This window comes from Crocodylus siamensis, chromosome 3, assembly GCF_052110815.1.
Source record: "Crocodylus siamensis isolate JL-2025a chromosome 3, ASM5211081v1, whole genome shotgun sequence".
Taxonomy (NCBI): Eukaryota; Metazoa; Chordata; order Crocodylia; family Crocodylidae; genus Crocodylus; species Crocodylus siamensis.
In genome coordinates this window covers 176,629,565-176,656,396 of record NC_143397.1, presented here as the reverse complement: position 1 = coordinate 176,656,396, position 26,832 = coordinate 176,629,565, and the positions used below count along the sequence as shown (strand labels likewise).

The window sequence follows — 26,832 nt, the reverse complement described above, 5'->3', positions numbered from 1 at the left end:
AGCTGGGGTTTTATTTTTTAAACTGCTTCCTAACAGAAAAAGTAACAGGCGGGATTCTCCCCTCACTCCCTTCAATGCCTTCAAGTGAGTGCAGGGATGCTGTTCGAAAGTGGGAGCAGGGCCAGCTTTTACGGATGTGTACAGCAGGACTTGATACAACAGTTTTCTATTTGCCTAAAACACAACTCTTTCCAGAAGTTCCCCCCTTCAGAGACTTTCTGTTGACTTCAGTGGGTCTCATTTTTTTGCATCCAAATTTTTAAAAAGGGAGTGGGGGGAGGGGAGAGGGAAAAGAAATCTTGGCTTAGCTGCTTTGCATTCTGTTGTGGTCTGGATTTAGTTTACTGAAGTTTGTGCAGCTCAGGAGTGCTTTTGTTTGGCATTTTGTGGACACAAGCGTGGTGTTCCTCACCTTCTTAAAAGGATACCACAAGGAAAGTTCTGTTCATTGTGCCTGCATTTTATTTCCTGAGCTTCCCTAAAAAGTATTTATTTGCACATAGGGTTAGCCAGTAGTAGAACTATCACTTTTCCATATTTGTAAGAAGATGTTAAACTAGTTGAATTGAAGAAGACAATGTTAAACCTTGAAAGAATTGATCATAAATCCACAGACGCACAAAAAAACCAATAAGCAGATGCTTAAAATTGTTGTTCTGTTAGACTAGGAACATGTTTTAGTCATACCAATTTGTGTGTACACATATATTAAAGAATAAAAAACTACCTTAGTTCAAGTACCTTTCTGTAAATAACACACTTACATTTAAAAAAAGGTACAGCTTCCATTTTATGTGTAGGTATGAGCATAGTCTTTCTTCTGTTCCAGAAGCTTACGAGCCTCTAAAATGAGCAAATAGTGAAATCCTAGATTTCAGAGAGTGGTTTGGATTTCAGTGACAGCAAACTACAAACTGAAGAAAATCATTTAATATTTAACACAGAGGTATTACACATTTCTTCATAGACTCTTATTTTGTTCTACTAAAAAAACCCCAGTAAATCAGTCACCACGTGTAATTATTGGTGTAGTAATTACTTTTGAGAAGTAGATTATCATTATCATCTGTGACCCTTGTTCACATATCTGACTTTTTCCTATTTCTTTTTTCTTGAATAATGCCCATTTTTGAGTGGATAAGTAATATTCAGAGAACAATTTGATTGTAAGATTTCTAAATGGGCTAGCAGGTTAAATCAGAAACGAACTTTAAGGATGCTTTTAGAGACAGCATTTTCATTTCATTGAAAAGGCTGTACCCATCAAATACTACATAGTTATTTTTAACGAAGAGACAATAGCTGTGAGTAACATTGCACGCACAATTTTTCAACAGAAAGTTAAATTGCAACCTTAATTTTATATTCTTTCATTCTCTAACTAGTTAGCAGTTTACTTCATGGTAGAAACAACTTAGAGTTTAAAAATAAACAATTTTGCAAACTATTTTACTGAGAAACTATATTGCATGAATGTACGCAAATGAGTTATTTAAAACCATGAGTTCTGTTTGCACATGTAAATAAAATATAGAGCTACACATTAAATTTCCAGTTTGTCATGTACTTAGCAACTCTTTCTGGGAGAAAGGTATAAAAGGTACTTTTGATATGGCTGTCACTTTTGATAACATAATTTGAAACATATCTTAGGGGAATAGTGACACAATACAGGTAAATACTTTAAAACAACATGAGAATTGAGTTTTAGGGAGTTCTTATACTGAATAGATGAAGCTAATGTTCATGAGAAACCTAGGTATTAAGACCTTACTAATGACTACATTTCTTCTGTTTTTTGGAAATACGTTTGTTTTGAATGAGCTGTATTAAGTTTTCCCTTTTTTTTGGTTCATTGCTAGGTTTGGCCTAATTATGCTAGGAACTTTTACTTATATTTCAAAATCTGGCATGTAGCTATGTAAGAAGCACAGCAGGGCAAATACTAGCTATTTCTCCAGCCTTTCAAAAATAATAAAAATATTTATCTAATTATACAGAAAATTGTCATTATTGTTTATAAAAATCTGTATACCATATAAATTCAGTTGAGCCATGGCAAAACACAACTGGAAATAGTTTTCCATCCCAAAACATTTTAAAACATGACCTTTAATTTGAATATCTTTTGTGAGTTAAAAAAAAAGTTCATCTATCAGGTTGTTCTTAATCAACCAAGAAGCAGTTGTATTGAACTTGTCAGACTTGACCTACTTTTCATTTTGCTAGTTTATTTATCCCATTTACTGTAGTAAGTTTCTGAACGGCATCTTTAGTGAGTGACTTTTTACTGATCAAAACCATCTTTAATTCAGACCTAAAAAAAACAAGAACATGATGAGTGGAGTCCAAGACGGTTAGCAATATAGAAATATATTTAGGATAGAAGCCCATACAGAGACCAATGTCAAAAGAAGGGGATTAGGGATTGAGCATCTATGTACCTGTTTAAACTCAAAATACCTGAGGGCTAGGCAATCCCTATGTATATTCATAAAGCCATACTTGGGACCTCCTGAGATGAGGGGGGAAGAATAATTCATTTGTGTCTTGTTTAATTTGGCCATTTGAATAACCAACTCTTTTTGTAAGCTGGAACACTTTGTAGCTATCATACTTGGACTACTGACCCTTTTTTCACTTGCGGGTTCTTTTTTTGTCCACATTAAAAGTTTTTGATCAGAAATCAGTTGTTTAGAAATGCATTGAAATTGTGAAAATGCAGTCCTCCATACTATCTCTAAAGAAAAAAGAGCTATTTGTTGCACAGTTTGAATGAAAATATAATCCTAACGTATTTTTACATCCATATAGTCTCCGACCTAAAGTCAACTAATATCCATTAGGCTAAAGTTGTTGGTGAAAAATCACTGAAAATTGTAGGTGTTAAAGAAGTCACCACAGGGAGCAAGTCTTTTCCCACAATTTTAATAGAAACGTTAAACTCTGTAGTCCTTATTTAAGCATTTTTATTTTTCATTGTCGCTTCAAAATGAATGTCCTTGCAGTGATATTTTGTATTTTAGTTTTATGACTATTGGACTCAATTTACTGAATGCTTGGCTCTTAGAAGAGAGGGAAAAATTACCAAATGTACTATGCATGTATATTCTAACTCATATAGGCACATATCTTAAAATGATATCATAGCAAGGCCATGTGTTTCTTAGGGTTGTACATTCTTTCACATTGGCTAAATTAACAACTGTAACATAACTTAAGTGAAGCAGTGGTGGAGTGGATAAAATGTGATCATGCTTAATGTTACCTGTTTTCTCATAAACATTTGAAGTATAATATTTCTTGTACAAAAGTCATAGATGCTATGGCGTAATGCTTTTGAAGATAGCCTGGTAGTGGACTATAACAAAAAGGTTACTATGTAGTAACAATAGCTCAGAGAGACTTTGACATCCAGATCCCTTTCGAACAGTAGCCCTTTCATTTCTCTGTGTTTCTCTACCAGTTAAATGTTTATTACTTTTTACCCCAAGAATCCTGAATCTTGGAATTGTACAGACTAGATGCTAAAGTTATTAGATTGACTGCTGATTGGACTGTAATCATTCAGCATGAACACATACATTAATTAGTATTGGCAAGACTCATGTGAACTTGGCGTAAAGTTCCAGCACCGCTGATCCAAAGAACTTTTTTTCTGGAGCTCAATAGTTCCGGCACCCTTGTTTTAGAGAAGAACAAAAAAGAAAATTGTAAGATTCCATTGGTCCTGAGAAGCAAAAACATCTGTTTGAGACAGGAATAGACTGTTGGCTTTCATATGACCAAGACAAAAAAGGGCGTATATTAAGATACCAAATATAAAAGTATACCTGAAAAATCAATTTACAGAGCGATTTAAGATCAGAATCTTCTTGTAATACAGACATATATAGCTGTTTCTTTTTGACTTGCCATCTCCCCAACCTTTAGTAATTCTCATTGACATTAGTGATGGCTGATGATGATGCCCGAACTGCAGGATTTACAACAATGATATAATTATTTTGGGGACCAGTGGACTCTTATGGACCTTTCTCTTTCATCTCTTAGGAGCAGGTACTGTTACTGGTGAACATTGCATCTCTGAATAGTTAACTCAATTGCTAGTTGCTGTAAGGTTGAAATCTTTGGATAAAGATGTACTGAAAGGATTAGAAATACTGCTTGGGCTTTTTTTCCTAGTAGCTGTTAACTCGGGCAACAAGGGAAGTTGTCAGTATGGAGACACTTATCTAACATGTGTAGGATACCATTATTCACCAAGATCTAAGATTTCTTGAAAGGCTATATGCTTCTCTGTAATTCATTCAGTGTAACTTGCAAGTGATTTAACAGCTCACATTTCTTTGTTATGAAATGCATTTTTGAGCATTAAAAACTCATATGTTTTTATAAAGCACTCTCTATCTTGTAATTATTTGTAAATGAGAAAAGAATCCATAAAGAACTGTTAGAATTAATTCTTTTCTGTGTAAAACACTGTACATAGACTATTTTGGAGCCAGATTTTTAAATTGATTTAAGAATATGGCATGAATGCTGATATCTTAAGACAAACCTCAAACATTTTCCCAGATGTATCTGAAGTTTTCCATATGTTCCTAGGGTGCTGTCAAAAGTAAAAAATTAGTCCCACTTCGAAGGGTGGGGAAAATGCAACTTTCTAATCCAATTTCAATTAAATCAGAAACATGGTTATATAATTTTCTCCTCATGGGGACTATGTTTAGCAGTTCTGTGTGTTTTATTTGTTGCTGTAGAAGTGTACCTGTCTAGTTTTAAATATATTTGCAGTGCTGTTACTACAAAGCCATTGAAATGTAAGCATTAGAGTTTTTCAGCTGCACTGTTTATAAGAGTCAGATAGCATAAGGGAGGCTTTTAAATACTTTAAAATCATTATGCAACACTTGGCAGGCAAGGCTGACAAAAGATGAATATGAGAAAACTGAGCAGAGTACTGTAGTAGGTTTTGTTTTTGTTTTAACTTTAATTTTAGACAACTTGGGCTTGTAGTGTGCATCACATTTCAACTCAAGCATGAGTAATTATGCTAGCTTAGCAATTATTAGACATGAAAGTAATTCTGTTAGATGTGAATCCTCCTAAACTTTAGTAGCTTTAGTTTTAGCTAGGATAAAGGATCGAGTAATAGTTAGCTATATGCTTCAAAACTCTGTCCTAGTGAAAAAGCATGGGCTGATTTTTAGGGGTATAGGTTGTAGCTGTGTTGGTCTAAGGACATAGGCAGACAAGGTGCTTTGGGTAAATCCGCTATCTTGTATTAGACCAACTCAAATAGTTGGAAAAAATTCTTGCAAGCTTATGGGTTTATTTTTATGGATTTCTTGATCACACTGTATTATAATTAGCATTTTCATCTAGTCCTCTTACTTTCCTGAGTTTGTAATTTGGTCCCCCAAATTCTGCTTTGTATTCTTTTATGTACAGGTGTGTAAAGTATTCTTAATGTCCTCACCATTTTTGACCAATGCTACCATACTAGTTAAATGAGAAGTATTACCATTTTAATTTTTTCTTTCAACTGCTTTATTACTTAAAAACATACACATATATACTTCACGCAATATATATTACATGTGCAATATAAAGGTACAGAAACGTGCTTAAAGTTCTGTCTCCCTCTAGCCTCCCTACCCCCAGTTTTTCAATATTTAATCTATTATGTAGCCTGTATTCTTCTGGGATATGTCTGCATGCAGCTTTTAATTTTTTTAAGTGGAGAGAGAGAGAGTATGCATGATGCACAGCTGCTTTTTTTTTCCCCCCTTGAACCTCCTTTACTAGGTATGCTGTAAGCACAGGAGGATTGTCAATTATCCATATATTAAAAACTACCTAAATCCTGCACCAATGGCAGGCTTGATTTTTGTTTTTTTGTCACTGACTTCACATGAACAAGACTGAAGCCTTATAGTTTGCATGTGCAATTCGTCTGAAATGTTGCCTTCTGAATATATGTACACTTTTTTTCTAAGGTTATGATTTTTTCCATCTCAATCTCTTAAGGACTCCCATCAACCCAACATGATGTTTCTTTTGATATAATAACTCTCTTTGTTAACTTTCTTTGGTGTGGTAAATGTTTGCTATTCAACGATTCTCTTTTTCCCCCATCTTTTATTGGTAACTTGATAGAAAGATGTGAAATTTGAAAATTCCAACCTTTGGTCAAGGAGCCCCCTGGGTAAAACATCATTTGACACCTTTTTGTACATCAGTGCAAAACAAGCAGTGTGGGAAAAATATTCAGCATCTCAGGGCACCCAATTTTTACGTGGAACATGAGGCAAGAAAATCTGTTGTTGAGTTGTTGTTCTTCAGTGGCTGTTCCATGGTAATTGTGATGTGGAATACGAGTGTCCACGTGGGGTGCTAATAAAGAATAGCAACTGCATTTTAAATTTACACCCTAGTTTATTGCATAATAGTTTCCTTGTATGTAGTAGATTCTCTAAACTTCTATCTTTACTATTATCTTGTCAGACTCAATTTTAACTGCTTAATACATTTTTTAAAATGATGCCTTGGCATCTGGTTTGGAACTAGTGATTTTTTTTTGTTAGTTTTCTTTTTTTCTTTTTTGGTTTGGTAAAAAACAAACCTTATTAAAAATGCTTTGTTGTCATTATGAGGTTATGTCCTTGGAAAGACTAGGTAAAGCTTTAGTTGACCAAATTTCCTTTTGCACTGAATTGTATTGGCATTCTTTTTTTCTAATGGTGTCAGTGAAGTTTCCAACTTCAATAGTGTCTGTTTGTGTATATGTGCCTGTTAGGAAGGTGGGGGGGGGGGAGTCATTAATTATTCTCCATTTCCAAGGAACACAATTACAAGGAAGGAACTTTCTGATTCACTAATCCCAGGACAACAGGAACATCAAGATGCATGCCGTTGCAACTCTTTTTTTTATTCTGAAAATGGGTGGAGGAAATGGTTGGCTATTGGCCTTTGTGTGTAACTGTTGGGAAGTGATTGGATTACGTAGATGAAGGGCCAGAGGAGGGGGAAAATATGTGTCTTATGACTTGGTGAAGCTGTTGAATAGATGATCAGAAGACTAGTGAGCCAAATACAAATATAATTCAAGAGAGGAAGGAAGTAAGCAGTGAGGGCTATGTCCATAAAAGATTTGATATTCTAGTGCTCAGCCTTGCTATGTCCCAGCTTTTAGGTCAGTGCTTCCCAAACTTTTCATCAGCATGACCCCATTTCCTCAGCATGACCTCTCACTCCCAACTTGCTGCCCCCCCCCCCAAAGTGCTCCTCACTCCCGACACAGCTGGTACCCAAGGGGCCAACGCCTTCAGGCCTCTGCCCCCCCTCACCCCCCAGCAGCGCTTGATTCCCAGTTGCCACCCACAGGAAGCAGCAGCAACTGAGGCCAGAGTGCAGGTTCTGGCTCCCTGCTCCCCCACCCCTCCGCACCCCTCTCACCCAGCCTGTCCTCTCCCCAGCAGGAGGCATGGCCAGAGGAAAGCCTGTGAGGGGTGGGGGAAGATGTAGGCTGCCAGCTGTGGACTTGGGGCTCTGCTCCCTGCTGCCTTTTGCTGGAGTCTCTGTAGCCCAGCAGGCAGGACTTGGTGCAGGAGACAGCACCATGCTGCAACCCCATCCACTGATACTGAGGCCCCATTTGGGGTCATTACCCATAGTTTGGGAGCTGCTGTTATAGGTGTCTTGCCACCTAATGGAAACACTGTGTGGAGTTAGGTGCTTACTTCCTGCATATGATGAATGGGAACTGTTGGCTGCCTAAGAAAGGGAGCCACATATGATAGCACACTGGGTGGGGACTGTTCAGGCTAGCCAATGGAAACTGCAAAGGACATGTGCATATCATATAGAATCATAGAAAATTAGAGTTGGAAGGGACCTCCGGAAGTCCCTCTGCTCAAAGTAAAACCATCCCCAATTAGATCATCCTAGCCAAGGCTTTATCTGGGTGGGTCTTAAAACCTCTAAGGGTGGAGATTCCACCACCACTTCAGGTAATCTGTTTTAGTGCTTTACTACTCGTCTAGTGAGAAAGTTCTTCCAAATACTTAAGTTAAACTTCCCATGCTGCAACTTGGAACCATTGCTCCTTGTTCTGTCATCTGCCATCACTGAGAGCAGTCTAGTTCCATCCTCTTTGGAACCTTTCTTCAGGTACTTGAAGATTGCTATTAACTCCCCCCTCAGTCTTCTCTCTCTAAACTAAATAAACCCAGTTCCCTCAGTCTCTCCTCAGAAGTCATATGTGCCCCAGCCTCCTAACCATTTTTGTTGCCCTCTGCTGGACCCTCTCCAATTTATCTATAAGCTTTCTCCCTCTCAGGGACTTGGATATCTAACTCTGGCCTTGCAGGAGACACTTTCCTCCACAAAGGTATCACAGTCCTAAACATTCTGCTGTTAAAATTGGGTCCCCTAACCCTTTATTTAAAAAACTGGAAAGGGGCCAAATGATGGTAGGAGGACTAGGGAGGGGGCCTGGGTGGGTGCTATCCTCCCTGCTTTATCCTTGAGGACTATGTACTTCTCCATCATTTAGGACATGGGTTCAGTTCCCTCCTCTGCCTGAGAGGATATGAGTCATAGTTTCTAGGGTTGGAAGGGACCTGAACAGATCATCAAGTCTGACTCCCTGCCCTGGGCAGGAATGAGTGCTGGGATCATAATACCCCAGCCAGGTATCTATCCAACCTCCTCTTGAAGACCCCCAAGGTAGGGGAGAGCACCACCTCTCTTGGAAGCCCATTCCAGAGCTTGGCAGCCCTAACCGTAAAGTCTGTATTTCCCAAAAAAGTTCCCTAACTGCACAGCTATTCTATTGTATTTTGGACTAATGGGGGATACTTTCAGTTACTCTTGTCAAAGTTGTTTCTGTCATTCATTGTGACAGAGAGAGGGAGCCATAGCTTCCACTAAGCTTTTGAGTACGAAAGGGGATGCAGACACCCACACATTTCTCCTCCAGTGCCTTATGCTGGCCCACTGTTGTAGGTATGCTCTGAGAACAGTCTGTCAGTTTGAACAGGTGTGGTAGGTAAGGAGACAATTAGTGTGTGAATCCCAATGAGATTTTGGCATGAGCTGAGCACATAACTGTATAGTCCAGGTTGAGGTGCTTCTGAGCTTGCTGGGACGCCACTCTGTACGTGCCTAGGGAAACCTAAATTCTGAATATGAATGCACAGACTGGGACAAATTCCTCCATACGTTTCTGGATGCAGAAAGGTAAAAGACTAAAAATATAAGAGAAAGAACAAAAAGTGAAAGAAAATCATGGAGCAATTTTGTCAACTCCCTGGAAATGACCCTCTATTAAACATTTGGATAAAGAGTGATCTGGGTCATACCTATATGCATTTCAAGAGCTATTTTCTATTACTATAAACATGTGTAACTTTTTAATATCAAAGACAGCCTTCAAGAAGAAGCCATACTTTTCTTTGGCATAGGAATAGAGTAAGTGCAAAGACATAATCTATTCATCTCGTATTAAGTACCTAAAAAAAGTGACCTCACTTTCAGAGGTAGTGAGCCTCTACAGCACACCAAGGACATTCACTACCTTTGTTTAGCTCTTTAAACTTCAGGCAAGTAGATCTGAATATTTTGGATCACCTCCCTTCCCCCACTCCCACTTTGTGTGATCCATAGTTTCAGTTGTTTCCAGCGTGTTTTGTGTTTTTAAATACTAGTGGATGTATTAGCCTGTGGATATAGCCTACGTTCATGATTATGTCACTTTTAGTATTTTATCTATGACTAACAGAAGTTAGGAGAGGGGAATTTATATATAGCTCTAATTAAATTATGTGGACTCTGAACCTTGAATTGGTTTCCATTAAAAAATGACTTTGTAAGTGTGTGCGTGTGTGGGTGTATGTGAAGCTCCAAACCTACCTTGGATATTCTTCCCACTTTTTATCACACTATCATGTTTGCCTTTGATTAGGGATCTACTTAAATTGCAGTTTTGCAATTTCTGTGGAAATTGGGGAAAATGGCAGTTTCTGCAATCACCAAGAAAGATGGGGTTTCCTGTGATTTTTGCACAGAGTTGTCCCCTTTCCCCCCAAAAAGCTTACTGTAATAAAAAGAAAACATGGCAATCCCAGAAGCCATAGAGCATGTGATTTGAGACATAGCTACTGAGAGACTGAGGTAGTGATGTAGACTCAGTGAAGGCACCAGTCAGGAAAGTGAAAGGGTTTCAGTACTATCTTCTAAGAAGCCAGGTGCACTGCTGCACTGATGTTGCCGTGTGAAGATGAGTGATTGACCTCTTGGCCAGTCAGCGATGAGGGGCAGATCTGCAAGGACCCCTCAACCAATCAGTGGCAAGGGGGGCTTGCAACAAAGAGACTGTAAAATTGGCTCTGTCCACTGCAAGTGGCTTGCGGAAATCCCTTTGTCTCGTTGTGTTTCACTAGGTCCTTACCTGTGGTTCTGTTCTTTAAAATGGAAAAAAATATGTATCTCAAATCTTTCAGTAGGAAGGAGTCGGGGGTGTGCGAAGTGGGGCCTATTCAATTCAGATTCAGATTTGGCCTGAATCAGGGACAGTGATTCGATATGTTGATTCAGATCACTGTCCCTGATTCTATTCGGCCAAATCCAAATCTGAAGATTCAATACTGGTTCAGAGAATCAGCGATTTGGACACCGACACAGCTTTAAATATTTTTTTTACATACCATGAGGTATGTAGAAATGTGAACGCTGCGATCCCGGGGGGGGATGGAGCATACCATAGGAGCACGGTGGGGGCCCTCCACGTGCTCAGCAGTGAACTTGGAAGTGGACCGGAAATACTTCCCGGGAGACACCAGTCACTGAGCTGGAGGACATGGGGGGGTCTCCCTGTGTGCTCCCTGGCAGACGAGGAAGTGGACCGGAAGTGCTTCTGGTCCACTTCCAGGTCTGCTGCCAAGCGTGCTGGGGAGCCCCCTGCACTTCTGTGGGAGACTTCCTGTGCCCCAGCATCGCAGCGCTGTTAAATTTTGGCATGGCTGGGGGCTACACACCACAGTGGCCATAGGTTGCAGAGGCAGGCCTCTGGGATTCTCCCCACCCACCACACAGACAGCACTAACGGCACCCCCTGGACCCCTTCTCTTTGAATGGACTGCATGAGCAGTACACGGTCCTCCACTGCATGGGCTGTACAGGTGGCACACACGCCCCTGAAACTTCTCCCACAACATGGCAGTAGATGAGATAGCTGGAGTGGCCCAAAGGCCACCAGTTGGACAGTCCTGGTCTGTACAATGACATAATGTTCTAAAAGAAAGTCTGTATAAAGTTTTAAAAACTTTGAGTGTCTTGGGGAAGAAGTATTTGTTTTAGCTTGTCTACTACTATTATTAATATGCCAACACAAAGTGATTTAAAATGTGTTCCAAGAGTGTTCATGGATAAAGGTGATAGGCCAAACCACAAAACAGGGTTAATTTAGGGTTTATTTGTACTATGTTACCAGTATACGCTGCCTGAGAATGGCAAATCTGGGCTGTGTCACTGCCTTGGTGTAGATATTAGAGGTGCAGTGATATATAGGTGCCATATCAGATTGACACCAATAAAAGGAAGATTAACATTATTGGCTTTATTTGACTGGTGTAGCTGATAATGTATTGATAAATATAATATGCCTTGTGGCTGGGGCCCCCAGATGCTACATGCATGCGCACAGCTGCAGCATGCACATAGCCAGTACTGCAGCCGGGCAGCGTGGGGAAACGGGGATGGGGAGTGGCAGACTGAGGCCCCCACAGTGAGGGGCTGGGCTACAGCTGGGGCAGGGTGGTGAATGGGACCCCAGGGCCATGGTGGGGAGAGGCATGGAGCTGTGGGCAGCTCGTCCAGGGCGTCAGTGTCCTGGCACTTAAGAAAGGACAGCGGAGTGCTTGAAATAAAGCTCGTCAAAGCTTTAGTTCATGTACCACCACCACCATTTTTAAGCGCCAGGCTGCTTTTAACTGGAGTGGAGCTGAGCAAGGTGAGGGTGGAGGTGAGCTGCCTGCTGTGAGTTCAGGGTTCTCCGCCTTGCTGCCTTTGCCTGGGAGTCATGTGTTGGCTGCACCATGGCCCCAGCCTGTCTGGCAGCAGTGGCGACAGTGAGCTGTGCCTCCCGCTGCTGGATGGGCAGGGGATGTGGAACGGCCAACATACAACTCCTGGGACAAAAGCTGTAGGGTGGAGAGCCTACAGCAGGCAGCCTGCCTCCACCAGGCCTCCTGGTACTTACAAATGGTTGTGGGAGTGCTTGAACTAAAGCTCATTTGACAAACTTTAGTTCAAGCACCCTCCCTCATCATGGGGGTCTCAATCTGCCTCCGTACCCCTTTCCTTCTCCAGACTTATCTGCAAGGCGCTGATCTCCATGCTGCCTGGCTGCATTCCTGTAAATTGGTTATCGGATTGGTATCAGCTGTTACGCCTGGTGAATAATTTGCTATCAGTATTGGCCCAGAAAATCTTCGTTGGTGCACCCCTAGTAGACATGTACCTTCTGTCTGCAAAGCAAAATAGGTTATAAGTTTCAAACTGTGTTAGGATTCTCTGTGTGTGACAGGATGGAGTTTTTACTCAATTCTCAGGGATGTTTTGTGTCTCCTAACATGGCTCAGTGGGTCACATTTAGACATTATCAGCCCAGAGTATGAGAGACCTAAAAAAGAAAGTTCAAAGTTCCTTCCCCTTGCTTTAATATACCAAACAAGAAGGAAAGTATGGAAGAAGGAAAGTTCCTCCTTAAGTTTAGGTGCAGCCCAGGAAAACACTGTTGTTTCAACATAAGGATAATATTTTTCCAACCAGCCTAGCTGATTGGGAACTCCCAGGTCAGCTTTTATACAAAAATAACTGAAAAAGAAAGCTCAATGGATGGACAGACTGGGATAAGGATAAAAAGAATAGGAACATCATGAGAGCTGTGAGGCAGTGTCTGTCTCCAGCAAGAAGCAGGTGTGAGGAGAGGAAAGTTTGGTGGTAAATAATCAGCTATTAAATGTTTTGTTTTTTCAAATGTACTCCCTTTTTACTGTTATATTTTTAAGTATTATTTAAAGAAAACCTTATTTTGTTGCTGCTTGGAGGTGGGACATGTGGTAATGCTTAAAAAAAGAGTGAGGAAGGGCCTGAGTTTACTCTGAAATACATGTTTGGTAATAGGATTGATATATATTTTAAAATGTATAAAATAAAAATCCTGTTCGGTGTTTTTAATGAAACTGGGTTGCTGAGGCTCAGAAAATGGGGCCTTAAAGATATTGACCAGTAAAAGTGCAGGATGTCTTACTGCAGTTTTATAATGTACTTAAAATATTTACCAACTTCATTTAAATAGAACCATGTCGTTCCCTCTCAGGCACATATATGACAGTGGTAGGAGTGAAAATGTGTGCTTGGGTCTTTGTTTGCAGAATGATATATATATATCTTTACTTTCTTTTAGAAGAACCAAAGGTATGCAGGAAAGGGTGACAAACCACCTATTAAAATATATTGTAAGGTATGTTCAGATTGCAGAAAGTACTGTTGTGTAGAGATGCACAAGCTAGCTTGGGTATTAGAAGTAGTAGCTGTGTTAGCTGCCCAGGATAATTTACTCTGCTTCTTCGGATAATGTGCCTACACTGCTTCTAGTACCTAAGCTAGTGTGTTTAGATTTAGCTTGGGTACCTCTAATTGCACTGCATTGTGTCATGTAATCAAATCCAAAGAAGATGCAGCCCTGCAAAGTGTTGAATATCTTTAAACTCCATTGAATTTAAAGGGATTTGAGAACCCTCAGCACTTCTTGGACCTGGATCTTAAATTTGCCTCCTGATAAGTTATCCATCTACTAAATCTTATTGCTATCCTGTACGTTAGATAGTAAGAATGATTGCTTTTTTGTTTGTATTTGGTGAGGAGGATGAGAGAAGCAAAGCAGAAAGATACTTTGAGAAATTACAGTAATTTGTAGGTACTAAAATAATGGTGCACACGTTTCATTTCTGTTCTGTCTGGGTAACTCTGTAAATTGTGTATTGATTATGCTAATATGGCTAGTGTCTCTATTACTTGTCTGCAGATATTATTCAAACATGTAGATTCAAGGTACACTTTGCGGAGTTGTCATCCAAGGGAAGAAAAAGCCTTTGTGCAAGATGAGTTTATCGAAGGATTAATTTAATGCTTATGGCAATTTATGGACTAACTATTGAGTTGTAGAAAATGTAAAGTGCAAATTAAAAAATATATATTGTAAACCATTTCTTTACCCACCCCCAACCACCTTTGTTTATTGTATTAGGTTTATATTGTTTTCTGTCCCTTAAAGAACGTGTTTTAGGAAGAGTACTAAATCAATAACAATCTATTTTTATAGTTTATTTTGGGATATGTGGCTTCTCTTGCTTTGTTTAACAAGCTGAGAAGAGCCTCAGACATTCAGGGCAGTATGTATTTTTTTTTTTAATTTATTAACCCACACAGAGTAGAAGAAAATAGACTTTTTTCAATTATCTGTGGCTTTTATTTTATTATAGTTTGCAGTAGCTCAAAAGCCATAAATCATAGCCCATGTTCTCCATAAAAGATTCCCTTTTAGTGAAAATGCTCCTTTTTCCATTTCTATTTTCATCTCTTTCTCTTCCCTACGAGGTCTTCTCAAGCATGCACTGTTGCTGTCTGGCTGTTTCTTATAGCATTAACTCCAGCAGACTGACCCTTCCATGTGGGGCAGCCTAGTTAGTTAGTGAGATCTGGGTCCCTGGCAAAGGGGAATGTATGAATTTTTTCAGTGTTAGCTCTGTAGGCTCTTCCTCCCCTGTAGTCATGTCCTGTGTCACTCTGACTAGCTTCTATGCAGAGGGGGTGAAATCCTGCTTAGCCAGTAGAGGCTGCTGTAGAGCAGTGGGAGGTTAACCACGTTTTCAGAACCTGTGTCAGATCTTGCTTGTTCCTGCCACTTACTGGCTTAAGTGTAATTGTATACAAAAAGGGAGAGAGCCATAATAGTGTTACCTTTCTTGTTGCTTGGAATCTTCTAGTTATGAGCATGTGAAATGGTCTGAATTCAAACCAGGGTTGGCTCTGGATAACAAGTAGCTATAACCAAAGCTTAGCAGCCTAACCTTCCATATAGATAAAACTTCTTATTTAGAAACAGGTTTCTTTGCAGCAAAGTTTAAAAATTGATAAGAGTCCAAGCTACAAGTCTGTAGAAAGACAGAAGTGAAATGATAGAATTCTATTTTGTCCCTATGGAAAGTATCTTTTAAAAATGTTAATGCAGACAGATTTTTTGACCGTCGAGAAGTGCACTGCCACAGTTATTTTGGCAAGCAGTTTGTGTTTCGAAGCACTTTTCTTTTTAAATGTAATCAAGTAAATGCATAGCAGGGTATTGATAATTTAGTTCTTTAAGAAGCTGGCACTGTTTTTTGATCTAGCCAGCAAAGTAATGTTTCCACAGCTAGCAAAACAGGTGACCCTGTGGTCATAAACACTTAATTGTGCAGACAAGGAATCTTGTTAAATCTGAAATAATGATATCACAGTAGTATCTAGAATTAATATTTAGCCATAACGTTACAGCATAAGTAGGGTAACCATATTGTTAAAGGAATCTGGGAATAGGGTGAGGGAATCAGAGTCGGGCAGTGCTAAAGTGCACGCATACCTCCGCCAACCATGTGTACACATGTGCGTACACACACACACACACACACACACACACACACACACACACACACACACACACCCATAGCTTCCAGGAGCCCTGATGGCAGGGTGGGGCAGGACAGCATGGAGGCTGTGGCTGGCTCCATCCCCCACATGCAGATGCTGGACCTGTTTGGGAGTGTCTCTACCCCTCTTACCACTGGCAGCCACCCAGGGCTGCCATGCACAGCCTGGGCGTTGGCAGCAGTAGGGAACAAGGCTGCAGCGGCAGGCAGCCATCCCGGTTGAGGGGTGGTGCCCAGCCTAGCCCAGCCCACCCCACCTTCAGCTACTGCTCAGCAGGAGCTGGCTTAGGCACTAAGAGTGACAGCAGCCTTTGCCTCTGCCTGCAGCACCTGAATCCAGGACTTTTGCTTCAATTTACACCAATCGGCTGGAATGCTGGGACATCCTGCAAAATCTGGGACTGTCCCAGCCAATCTGGGACACATGGTCACCCTAAGGATAACCCGTTCAGATCCTGGGTTTACAAGCTTTTGCTTTTCCTGGTCCCTGAGGGTTCTTCCTTCATTGATAATTCATCGTTCTTACTATTTGGTAGTTACTGATGTAGGGCATGCCAAATACTTAAAATGTTAAGAGGACATCATTGTTCACAGCTACAGTCTTGGAATATAAGTAATATTTTAAGGTTATTAACTAGATTCAGTCTATCTCTGTTTGTCTGTTCCTTTTTAATGCAGTTTGTTAGCCAAAAGCTTTCTTGTCATATTGACATACAATGTGAAGCATCTTTTAGAAGGTTTTGTTTTAAAATTGTCTTCATTCACTGAAAGGAAACAGAATTCCTTGGTTAATACTTGGGGGAAGTTAACAGTGAAATTGACTGTGAACTGATATTTATCCGAATGAGTTGAACATGGCTTGATAACAAAATGGTTCAGTAAGATAAAGATTTTGTAACTTTTCCATGGGAAGGCTTAAAATGCTGAACTACAAAATGATTTAGTTATCAAATGTAGCAAACTCCTGTATGGATTGGAAGAAGGATGTTACCTTCTTGACAAGGAAGGACTGGTTGTTATTTAGTAGACTAATTCTGTTTTTGCAAAGGTACTCATTATTCTCAAGCTTTTATATTTTTTTCCTCCTTCCTACCATATTTTTCATTCAACAAAGGCTTAATTTTCTTGACAGACACTTCAGCTTGGTTGAATGCTATTGGCAAGTTCTTCTTACAGTGGCCTGTTGTGACCTACTTGGCTCTTTTGTGACTCAGAATCCTTGAAGAGCTGGAACAACAATGTAAAAAGATGGTAACCACAGTTACCTGCTTACATGGTGGCCAGAAGTTTATTTCCTTTTTTAGTTTAACAGATATAGAAGTCGAACTTTGATAATCTGCATGCTGCAGAATTGTCGTGCAGAAATGTTTCTTATTTCCCAGTGGCAGATTACTCCAATTTTAAATCTCATCTAATAATTATTTTTCTAAAATATACTATGGTATATTTCCTACTAACTTAAAAATAAATGAAGTATTTTGTGAAGTAGTAGGCGTGTTTTTTCCATCTACTTACTGATGTGGTGAGTTTACAATGTGCCTTTCAGTGAATACTGCAAATTAACATTTTTTTCTGTGTGCGAGTGGATGGGGCGGGGAGGAAAAATTGTAGGGGAAGGTTCTGGAATATTTATTGGTGCAAGCAGTCAATGTATTTCAAAGGAAGCACATAGTCTAACAGACTGCATATACTTAATTACAGAAGTGAAGGCAAACTTAAGCGAATCTTGTTAACATCCTAGGAAACTGCTGTCTGGTTTCTAAACTTCCTTGGTTTTGGAATAGTTGTTGTATGCTTTGGCACTTCAATTCCATGCGGAGACTTAAAGAGGAGGTTGGCATATAAAACCTCATTTTGATCTGAATTCAAATAGTCTCACAGCAGATGACATGATGTGGGATTTTAGTGATAGACGATCAGTATATTTAATGCTGTTGATTATCATGCACTGATGACTAGGATGAATTCCATGTTAGATGGCCCTTTCTCTTGGCATTTGAGATCCATTCTTAACAAAGGATGTTTCCAAAGATAGCAATGAGCAACTATACAGCTCTTTTTGCAATGTTTCACAGTCTTTTTTAAAATTGCTGCTGTTTAGTGGTTATGTGAGTCAGTCCATATGCTAGGGGGATTGTGGGGTCATGAACCGTGATTACATCTGTATACAGCAGCGATTCTCAACTGGGGTATTGTGAAGAGCCTTTGAAGCGTACTGCAGGGAACAAGGAGGTAAGCACTTGCTTGTCTGTGCCTGGCTTCTCCTCCTCCCACCACTCATTGTCTAGCCCCTGTGGGAGGAGGTGAGCACACGCTCATGGGCGACTGGTGCCATATGAGTCAGTGACCAGTCAGTGTCTGGGGGGGGGTCCCCCATGGCCAGTCTCACCAACCGGGGGGAGGTCACCCCGCTGCTGATTGCACTCAGCTGAAACTGACTGCAGAGCTCCTGGAAGCGGCTGCAGCCACTTCATCCACCACTTCATTCCAACTTGTGGGGGGGCGCACCAGTGCTCCCACCTGCCCCCCCACCCATTGCCTAAGTGGGGAGTGCAGCCTGACAGGGGGTGCACCAGTGCTCTCAGGGAGTACACATGCACCCCCATGCACCGTCTACACGTCACCACTGCACATGCTTGTCCTTGTCTGGCTACTCCCAGTCCTTGCGCAAGGATCTAAGCACTGTAATAAGCAAGTTTTTTCAAATGGGGTGCAGCTCAATTCACCAACGAAATGAAAGAGTGCCTAGGGCCAAAAATTGTTGAGACCCACTTGTCTACAGAGTTATACTCAACATAGTACTCCCTTCATTGATGATAGTTTTTCATAGATTTCATAGGCATTAGGGCTGAAAGGGACCTCAGAAGATCATCGAGTCCAGCCCCCCGCCCAAAGGGCAGGAAGTCAGCTGGGGTCATAGTATCCCAGCAAGATAAGCACCCAGTTTGCTCTTGAAGGTGTTCAATGTAGGTGCTTGAACCACCTCCGATGGCAGGCTGTTCCAGATCTTGGGGGCTCAGACAGTAAAGACGTTCTTCTTTATGTCCAGCCTGAAATGGTCTTGCAGTAGTTTATGACCGTTCGACCTTGTCATCCCTTAGTTCAATGGATAAATGAGAAGTAGTTACCCATGTTAGTCTGAAGTCAGGCAGAAGGCAGGAAATCCAGTGTGTTGGAGCAGACTCGATCAATTGAGTCTGCTGGATCATGGGAATTGACATGCTCTGACAGCCTTCTGTGTCATGTCTGGCAAGTGTAGGGGGTGTACATGGGTGCACATGCACCCCCTGAGCTTGACAGTGTATCCCTGCAAAAAACACCGCTGACACCTGTGGCCAGTCGCCGTTTGCCCTCACCCCCTTCACGAGTGACACCACCAACAGCGTCTGTGGGCAGTCCCCAATTACTGCTGGCCCCTGTTCCCCCTGACACCACGGTGGCCATCTGTGGGAGCTCCCTGCTCACCATTGCCATGCCCCTACCGCTGACACCACCACTGCCACCTGCGAGCAGTCACTGTGCCTCCCCAGCCTCCAGCGGAAAATGGCATTCATGTGTGTATCAGTGTTGCCATGTGTATCTGTACTGAAAAAATGGCAGTGGTGCACTTTGAAATAGAGCACACTTGATGAGCTTTCGTTCAAAGTGCTCTGCCACCATTTTTTTCAGTGTTGGGACACACAGTCATGCTGATACACGTGACATGCAGGTGCTTATAATTATTGCTGCTCACTAATTAAAGTGCCTGGTGCCATGTCCCACAACACATGTAAAAATACCCTTAGAAACTAAATGGGGCATAAGCTTTTGTAGGTGCTAGCCTGCTTCATCAGATGCTACTTTACAGCAAGCTGTTTCAAAGCATCTGATGAAGTAGGCTGCCACCTAAGAAAGCTTATGCCTCTCCGAACCAGTTACCTTTCTAAAGTGCTACCTTGTCCTGCCTTCTGTCTAATTAGATCAATTTTGTCTTCGACCATTGTGTCCTTGGCCTTATTTTTCATCAGCTTTTCCTGTTTATTTCTTTGTCTGTCTACTTTAAGTTAGTTAGTACAGTTGCATCTTCAGAGCAAACAAAATTACATGCTGTCACTGCTGTTGAAATATGAATTACTTTATGGCTACTGAAAAAGGTTCAAGCAAAATAGCAGGTGGACCACATAAGCAACATTTGTCTGTACTAGAGCAGTGGTTCCCAGCCTTTTTAGACTGTGGACCTTAAGTGACCGTGGACTGGCAAACTCCAGTGTGGAAGTGACCAGCATACTGCGGAGCGGCAGCCAGCCCTTTTTTATACTTAGTATAAAAAAGGGCTGGCTGCCGCTCCGCAGTATGCTGGTTATTTCTGGACTTCCGGTCCGGCAGCCATCTCTCCTGCAAACCAGCAGCCAACCCTTTGCGGCCTGGTACTGAGCCGTGGCCTGGGAACCTATGTACTAGAGCATGAGAATCTTTATTGGATACCTACTGGAAAGAGGACTCTGCTTACTAGCCCTGGCTTCAGGGAACACAGGGTGCCTATACTCATGGTCCAGGGTGGGGGATGGGTGTTTTAATTAACTCAACTCTTGGGAGCTGCTCTAATTAAAATGCTGCGGTGTCTCATGTTTCAAAATGGCAGCAGGGTGCTTTAACTAAAGCTTGTTGAATGAGCTTTAGTTAAAGTGCCCCCACCTCCATTTTTGAAATGCAAGGATGCTAAATACATGAGAAATTGTAGCATGCTGGAGTGTTCTAATTTGAACGCTCGGTTGAGTCTGCTAGAGCATTCTAATGCGAATGCATAGGAGCACGTGTATAGGCACTCACAGAGGCTATTTGAAATCGTCCACGGGTTTAATTTAACTTCATTTTCCATGTCTCTCTGCTGGCTGATAGGTTAGTGATCAACTCATTGTTGCTATTGCTTCTTAATGACTCTCTTTATGCGTGTCTCTAGCTTGTAAGCATTTTGGCATGCCCAAGGCTCCAAGACAAGAAATATCCAAAATATTAGACTTTTTATTTTTTACAATATAAAGTCAATCTTTTGTTTTTTCAGGCCTGAACTTTAAATTCTTGGGGGCTGTAAATATTCAATGTGAAGTTTTCCCAATTTTTCTTTTTATCCTCTCTGGAGGAAGCAAGAGTTCTTTTTTTTTAAGTGCCCCTCTGACTCAAAGAGTTCTTGCATCTTGAGAGAGTAAAGATGAAGTTACACATTACACTTTGACCATATTAAGGGCACTTAAAACATGAGCATCCACATGTCAAAGTTCGGTAACTCATGCAAAGTGCCCACTGAACGTCTCAGGTATGCTACTTCAGGTGAGGGTTAACTGGGGCTCATGCTATCTAGCTCATGTGAATGTAACTTCAGTCTGCTTCACAGAGATGAAACAAGCAATTTGCAGTCCTCTAGCATCCCACAATGCATCACTTCCATCCTCCACCTCCCCCCACCAATTCTGAGCAGAGATAGAACTTAGGTGTTCCAGCCCCTAGCTACACCTCCAGTTGTCAGCCCTCCCGTGGCAGGTCAGAGCTGTAAGGGCAAGAAATAATATTAATTCTTACTGTGCGGCAGCTGATAGTATATTCTAACTTTAACATCAGCTAAAATCCTACAAAATGATTATGATCTAAGTGTAACATGTAACTTCACTCTAATAAGGAAGTAGTTCTGTTGCTTAACTCCTTCCCTGCCTTCATTTTGGCAAAGTCCCTTACCTGGAATGAGGTGAATTACAGAGGTGCCTGCTTCTGCAGCTGTTTGTAGCTTCACAAAGCAACAGCAGAATGAGCCTGACATGATTCTGATAGGTTTCAGTATGGTCCACAGGGTTTTGAATGCCAGGTTTAAGAGTCTTGTTATTTTATGTTTGCTGCTTAGGAAAATAGTAAGCCAAGGTAAAGACAGTAGCCTGAGGTTGGTTCCTCTTTGCAAGGTTGCCTGCACTGCTGTAAGGTTACATTTTTAACATGAAAATTTAAGTCCAATAGAAATGTATGGTTTAGCATGGTTTGCCAAGGGGAAAAAAAGGCTTCTCACTTACCAATGGAAAATCAGAGAATCTTTAAGCCCTGACTTATTCTATAACTTAGTTATATAACAGAATGCTTTAGAGTAGGTTGAAAACAAGTATCACAGAGAAAATGTAGTCTATTTTTTAATTTGTGGAACTTATTTGCTCATTGCTGTATAGAAGGCATGAATTTTTGCATAGTGTGATGCTATACTATGCTGTGAGGTTCTGCACCTTGCAATGATTCTGAACAAGGCAAAGTTCTTTCACCTTGTTGCATAAGCACTGCTGGTCTTAGAACTGAAGATAGCAAAATGATACTCCCATTGACTACTTATCTAACATCTTCTTTTTTGTTTACCTTTTCCTGACAGTAGAAGAAAATGAAACAGAGGACCAGCAGAGAGGTGTGGGACAGACAGCTGCTCAGACTGGTAATGCTGAATTCTTAGTGCTTGCTTACTCTCTTTCAACATTATGAGATTTATTTTTTCATCCCATGCTCTTATTCTGTTGGATATCAACTTACAATACAATTATGAGCTCAGAAAATAAATACATGTCACTTTTCAGTTCCAGATAACCATTTGTAGTGTGTCCTACTGAAAGGGAAATCTTTGCTTTTTGAAGTCCAGCATGATTTTTTTTTTACCAAAAAAAAAATTTCCTTCACATTCATTCACCCTACTTCTTGCACACTCCCTGCCTAGGGACAGAAATTACACATAAACTGGTATAAATGATCAGAAATTCGTTCAAATGTATAACACAGCATAATTTTAGTGCACATAAACCTCTTTCAAAGTGGCTGAGATTGGTTTAAGAAAAACCTGGATGGATGTAGTATCAAACTTAACTGATAAAGGTTAAATTGGTTTATTGAACTTTTGTCCCAGATCTCCTCCAAATTTACATTAACTCACAGCCCCTCAGAGGTGTTTTGCACCTCTCCTGCAAACTCCCTTGCCCCCCCCATCCCCCTCAGTAGGTTGGGGGGGCTAGCCTTGGCCCAAATTGTCTGCTCCAGCAGGGTAGGGAGATGTGCTCTGGAGCCCTCTGGCTTCTGGCCTGGGCCACTGCAGGCATGCGGCTGCATTTCCAGAATTGAAGTGAATGTCTGTTCACTTGCCTATGGGTTCAATCTGTGCAGTTTAGACTACCCTGCAAAGATTGAACCAATTCAGCCTCAGGCTTTCTGACTGTCTGTACATACCCCACCCTCTCCTCTGAAACTAGCCCCAACCCTCAACAGTTTATCATTATCTTCATATATACTCTAATTGAGTTATTTTTATATACAGACAGCATGTGAGGAGTAGTTGCTTCTATAAATGATTTTATAATTTGTTAATAGACACTAGGGCTGTGTGAAGCTTCAGTCACTGATTCAATTCAGAGATTTGGCCCGATTCGGTGGCTGAACCTCTAAATCTGAATTGAATCAGGAGACCCATTAATCTTTCCATATTGATTCAGAGAGATTCGATGATTCAGCCATAGACGCAGCTTTATATGTTTTTTCTACATACCTCAAGGTACCAGGTGGAGCTCATGAACGCTGAGATAGTGGGACAGATGGAGCATCCCATGGGAGCACAGGGGGGTGGGCCCTGCACGCTCAGTGGCAGACCCGGAAGTGGACTGAAAGTACTTCTGCAGCCCAGAGGTACTTCCGGTCCACTTCTGGGTCCACCACTGAGCACACGGGTGACCCCCTCGTGCTCCAGTGAGACACTCCATCCACCCCAGCATCACAGCGTTCACAAGCCATGCGTGGTACCTTGAGGTATGAAGAAAAAACATATAAAGCTGTGTCTACGGCCAAATCACTGATTCTCTGAATCAGAATCAAATCTTCAGATTCAGATTTGGCCAAATCGAGTTGGGACAGTACTCTGAATCAGCAAATTGAATCACTGTCCCCCGAATTTGGCCTGGAATAGACTCTCTCCAGAGGTGGTGCAAGCTCCTACTCTGGATTCCTTTAAGAAATGTTTTGATGCTTATCTTGCTGGGATCCTTTGACCCTAGCTGATTTCCTGCCTTTGGGGCAGTGGGCTGGAGTCAACAATCTCCCGAGGTGCCTTCCAGCCATAATGTCTATGACATCTATGAATCGGGCTGAATCCAAATCCCAATCGAATACTGCCCGTTTTGCACACCCTTAATAGACACTGACCCTTGCAGTTAAGTCAAAAGCAGTTCTGTAGATAAAGTCTGTGTTAGAATCTGTGTGGAATTTATAATGAATAAAGACATAAAGCAGTGCCAGTCTGTTAATACTATATTATGTGTTGCTTGAAACAGTGAGGCTTTTTTGTTTCCTTCAATCTTAATATGATTCAAGACATTCAGGAAATGATTAATTTTTGTTGTTGGTATTGATCCTACAAACTCTTATCTAAAGTAATTGTGCTTAATGTTACTGAGGTTACTTCAGTGAATGAAAGCTGTTTCTAGCCCTGAAAGTCTTTTAAGGGTCCTAGAATCATATTAGAGAATGTGCATGTGTACATAATGTCTAATTATTTATATATAAAATGGTTTGAGTTGTTATTTTATAAACAATATAAATATACTTATTTTTGGTTACCCTTTGTATTCCGTCTATCTTTAGGATTTGTATTCTCTGGGCTTTATAATATTTGTTACATTTTTTTCCAGCAGGCTTTGTTGGCAGTGAGGGTTAAATACTTTATGTAAAGAAGACAAAAAAGAAAGGAGGGGAGAGAGACAGTGTTCTCTGTAGCTTTCCTGGAAAGCTTTTTTCATATTCACCAGAAAGTATTTATGACCTGTTCAATTAATTTTAAACCTGAAAATTAATACATGCAATAAACATTTTAATTAGAAAAACAGCTGACTATAAAACTGGAGAATAACATGTCAAGAAATAGTTGTTTTCTACTTGTTTTTGTTAACTCCTGAGTCACTGAGTAATCTTATTAGTGCAGTAATTTTCACATCACTGTTGTATCTTGTATTCTGCTATACAAGATAAGACCTTTTTCTTGCCTTTAGCAAGAGCTTAATACTAAAAAATTTAAAAAGGACTTCAGACAATTTCATTCAAGCAGTACAGAAGGCCCATACTGTATACATACTGCCAGAAGTTTTTATAGTAATACTTTGTATCTAAGCTCTGGCTCTAACCATTAAATGTGCTTTTTATAGAGTACCAAGTTATAAATGTAGTGCAGCTACGGCATATTAATCTTACTGCAGAGATTTAATGAGCCAGTTGTTTTGCGATGGACACTATTGGGAGCAGAGAGCGACAGAGTTTTACTTTACCACTGAGCTGCAGAAATATTCCTTGCCTGGTAATAATTATAACCACATGATCTTAGTTTTCCTTTCTTTTGCCAGCACTTTTTCCATGCAGAAGTGGCTTGGAAGGCGGTCCGTTGCAAGGCAGTGAAATGGATTGGAAACTAAGCTGTTTTCTTGGTAGTTTGACATTTTAGCTGTGATCAGCTATGGATCCTTGTTGCGTAGACAGAAATATGTAAGATGAGTTTCAAGAATACAGATAGTCTTTGCCAGTCCACTGAGATGGCTTTTAGATATTCATTACTTTTACTTGACTTTTATATAGGTTATAAAAAGTAAATGTGGTGAAACCTCATTTTTACATGGACAGAATAGAATTTCTGCTGGTTGGCCTTAAACCGATCCCATACTTGAAATTAATTGAGGTCCATGGCTTTATTGCTTCCAACACTTTTAAGCCAATGCAGTTTTTCATTTTCCCCAAAGTTGCAGTTTTATTAGACCAAGTTACAGCAATAACATCTCTTATGTGGAGGAGGAAGAGGAGAAGTCAGAGAACACAGTAATGAGAAAATCATACTTCTTTTCATTTCCATTTATAAATAATGTTAACATAATCAGTAACAGAAGACAATGATTCATTTTTATTACGCTAATACGCTGAATTTATTTCTTGTCCAAAACTAAACCTTCTTTCTAGTCAAGTTGACTAGAAATGGAGTCTGCAGAAGCAGTTATAGTTGCAGATATATATTGGTGGTAGTGACTAGGGTCATTTTTGTTTCAAATAGTGGCTGGTGCCTAGTGAGGGAGTCTGAATAACTGACAATGGCAATATTTGCAGGTGTTGGGGACAGTGACATTTGAAGATGAGATTATGCCAAAGCAATCATTTCAGAGGAGGTTGTAGTTGTATTGCAAATGTTGGGTTTAAGGAAGGGGGTGAATGGTATTTGATATGAAGCGTGTGTGAAATTGCAAGCTTTAATTAGGAGGTAAAGGTGCAACCAGACTTGAACACATGTTGCTTTTGTGAAGCAGATTTTATTTTAGCCTTTCGAAGACCTGTTTGTATAAGCGAACTAAAGTCATACACAGTCACTTAAATATAGCAACCTCAGGGGTGGAAGACAGCTATGGTTGCATCATAGAAAACCATCCAGCAGTTTCCAGAGCGGATGGCTTGTTTTTAGTGTGTTTTTGTGTGGTGGTGTCTTTTCAAGAAAGTGGATAAGGTGGAAATGCATTCCCAGAGAGAAGCTGAGACTGCCAGAACTCATTTCACAGAGGCATCATATGCTAAAATTGAACCTAGGTCCCAGAGGGTCCCACTTAAGTGTTGACCTAAAAACAAATGTGCCAGTTGGCTAGAGCATGTATTCTAAAGTTTCAGCAGAAGGGAATAAGCTTGATTGACTCCCATCCCTGTAGAGTTATGTCTGTGAATGCAGAAGGAGAAGCAGAAACATTTTTATTAGTCTTAAAAAGATTCTAATATTAATAACTAGTCTCTAAGTAGGAAGCTTTGACTTGAGGAATTCTTCAGGTTTTTGTCCAGTAAGGGTATGTGTATGCGCGTGTATGTACGCATTGTTAGATTCTTGCCAAGTGCTAGCGTATTTGAATAATGAATCATGAGAATTTTTGCCATCTCTTTTTTTCCCCACATCATAGTTAGAGCAGAGTCAGACTCTAACCTTATTTTAAAACAAACAGGTCTGTAAACTTTATGTGCAGCATTTAAATACTCATGTTAAAATTCAGACCCAGTGCCTACATTTCCCTGAGTGCTGTCAGTT

The 26,832-nt window shown here is 40.6% G+C and overlaps 1 protein-coding gene across 4 annotated transcripts in view; it reads left to right on the top strand.

Annotated features, from left to right (window-relative positions):
- Nucleotides 1-26,832, top strand: part of ZNF521 (zinc finger protein 521) — a 285,865-nt gene that overhangs the window by 2,937 nt on the left and 256,096 nt on the right. For 3 of the 4 annotated variants that reach the window (XM_090039845.1, XM_090039842.1, XM_090039844.1), the window contains one exon: nt 22,135-22,194. Coding sequence is in view for 3 of the 4 variants with exons in the window: in XM_090039842.1 (XP_089895968.1) it covers nt 22,135-22,194 (60 nt within the window). In the remaining variant the exon portion in view is untranslated. The remainder of the gene's footprint in view (nt 1-22,134; nt 22,195-26,832) is intronic. The other variant, XM_090039843.1, reaches the window with a different exon arrangement.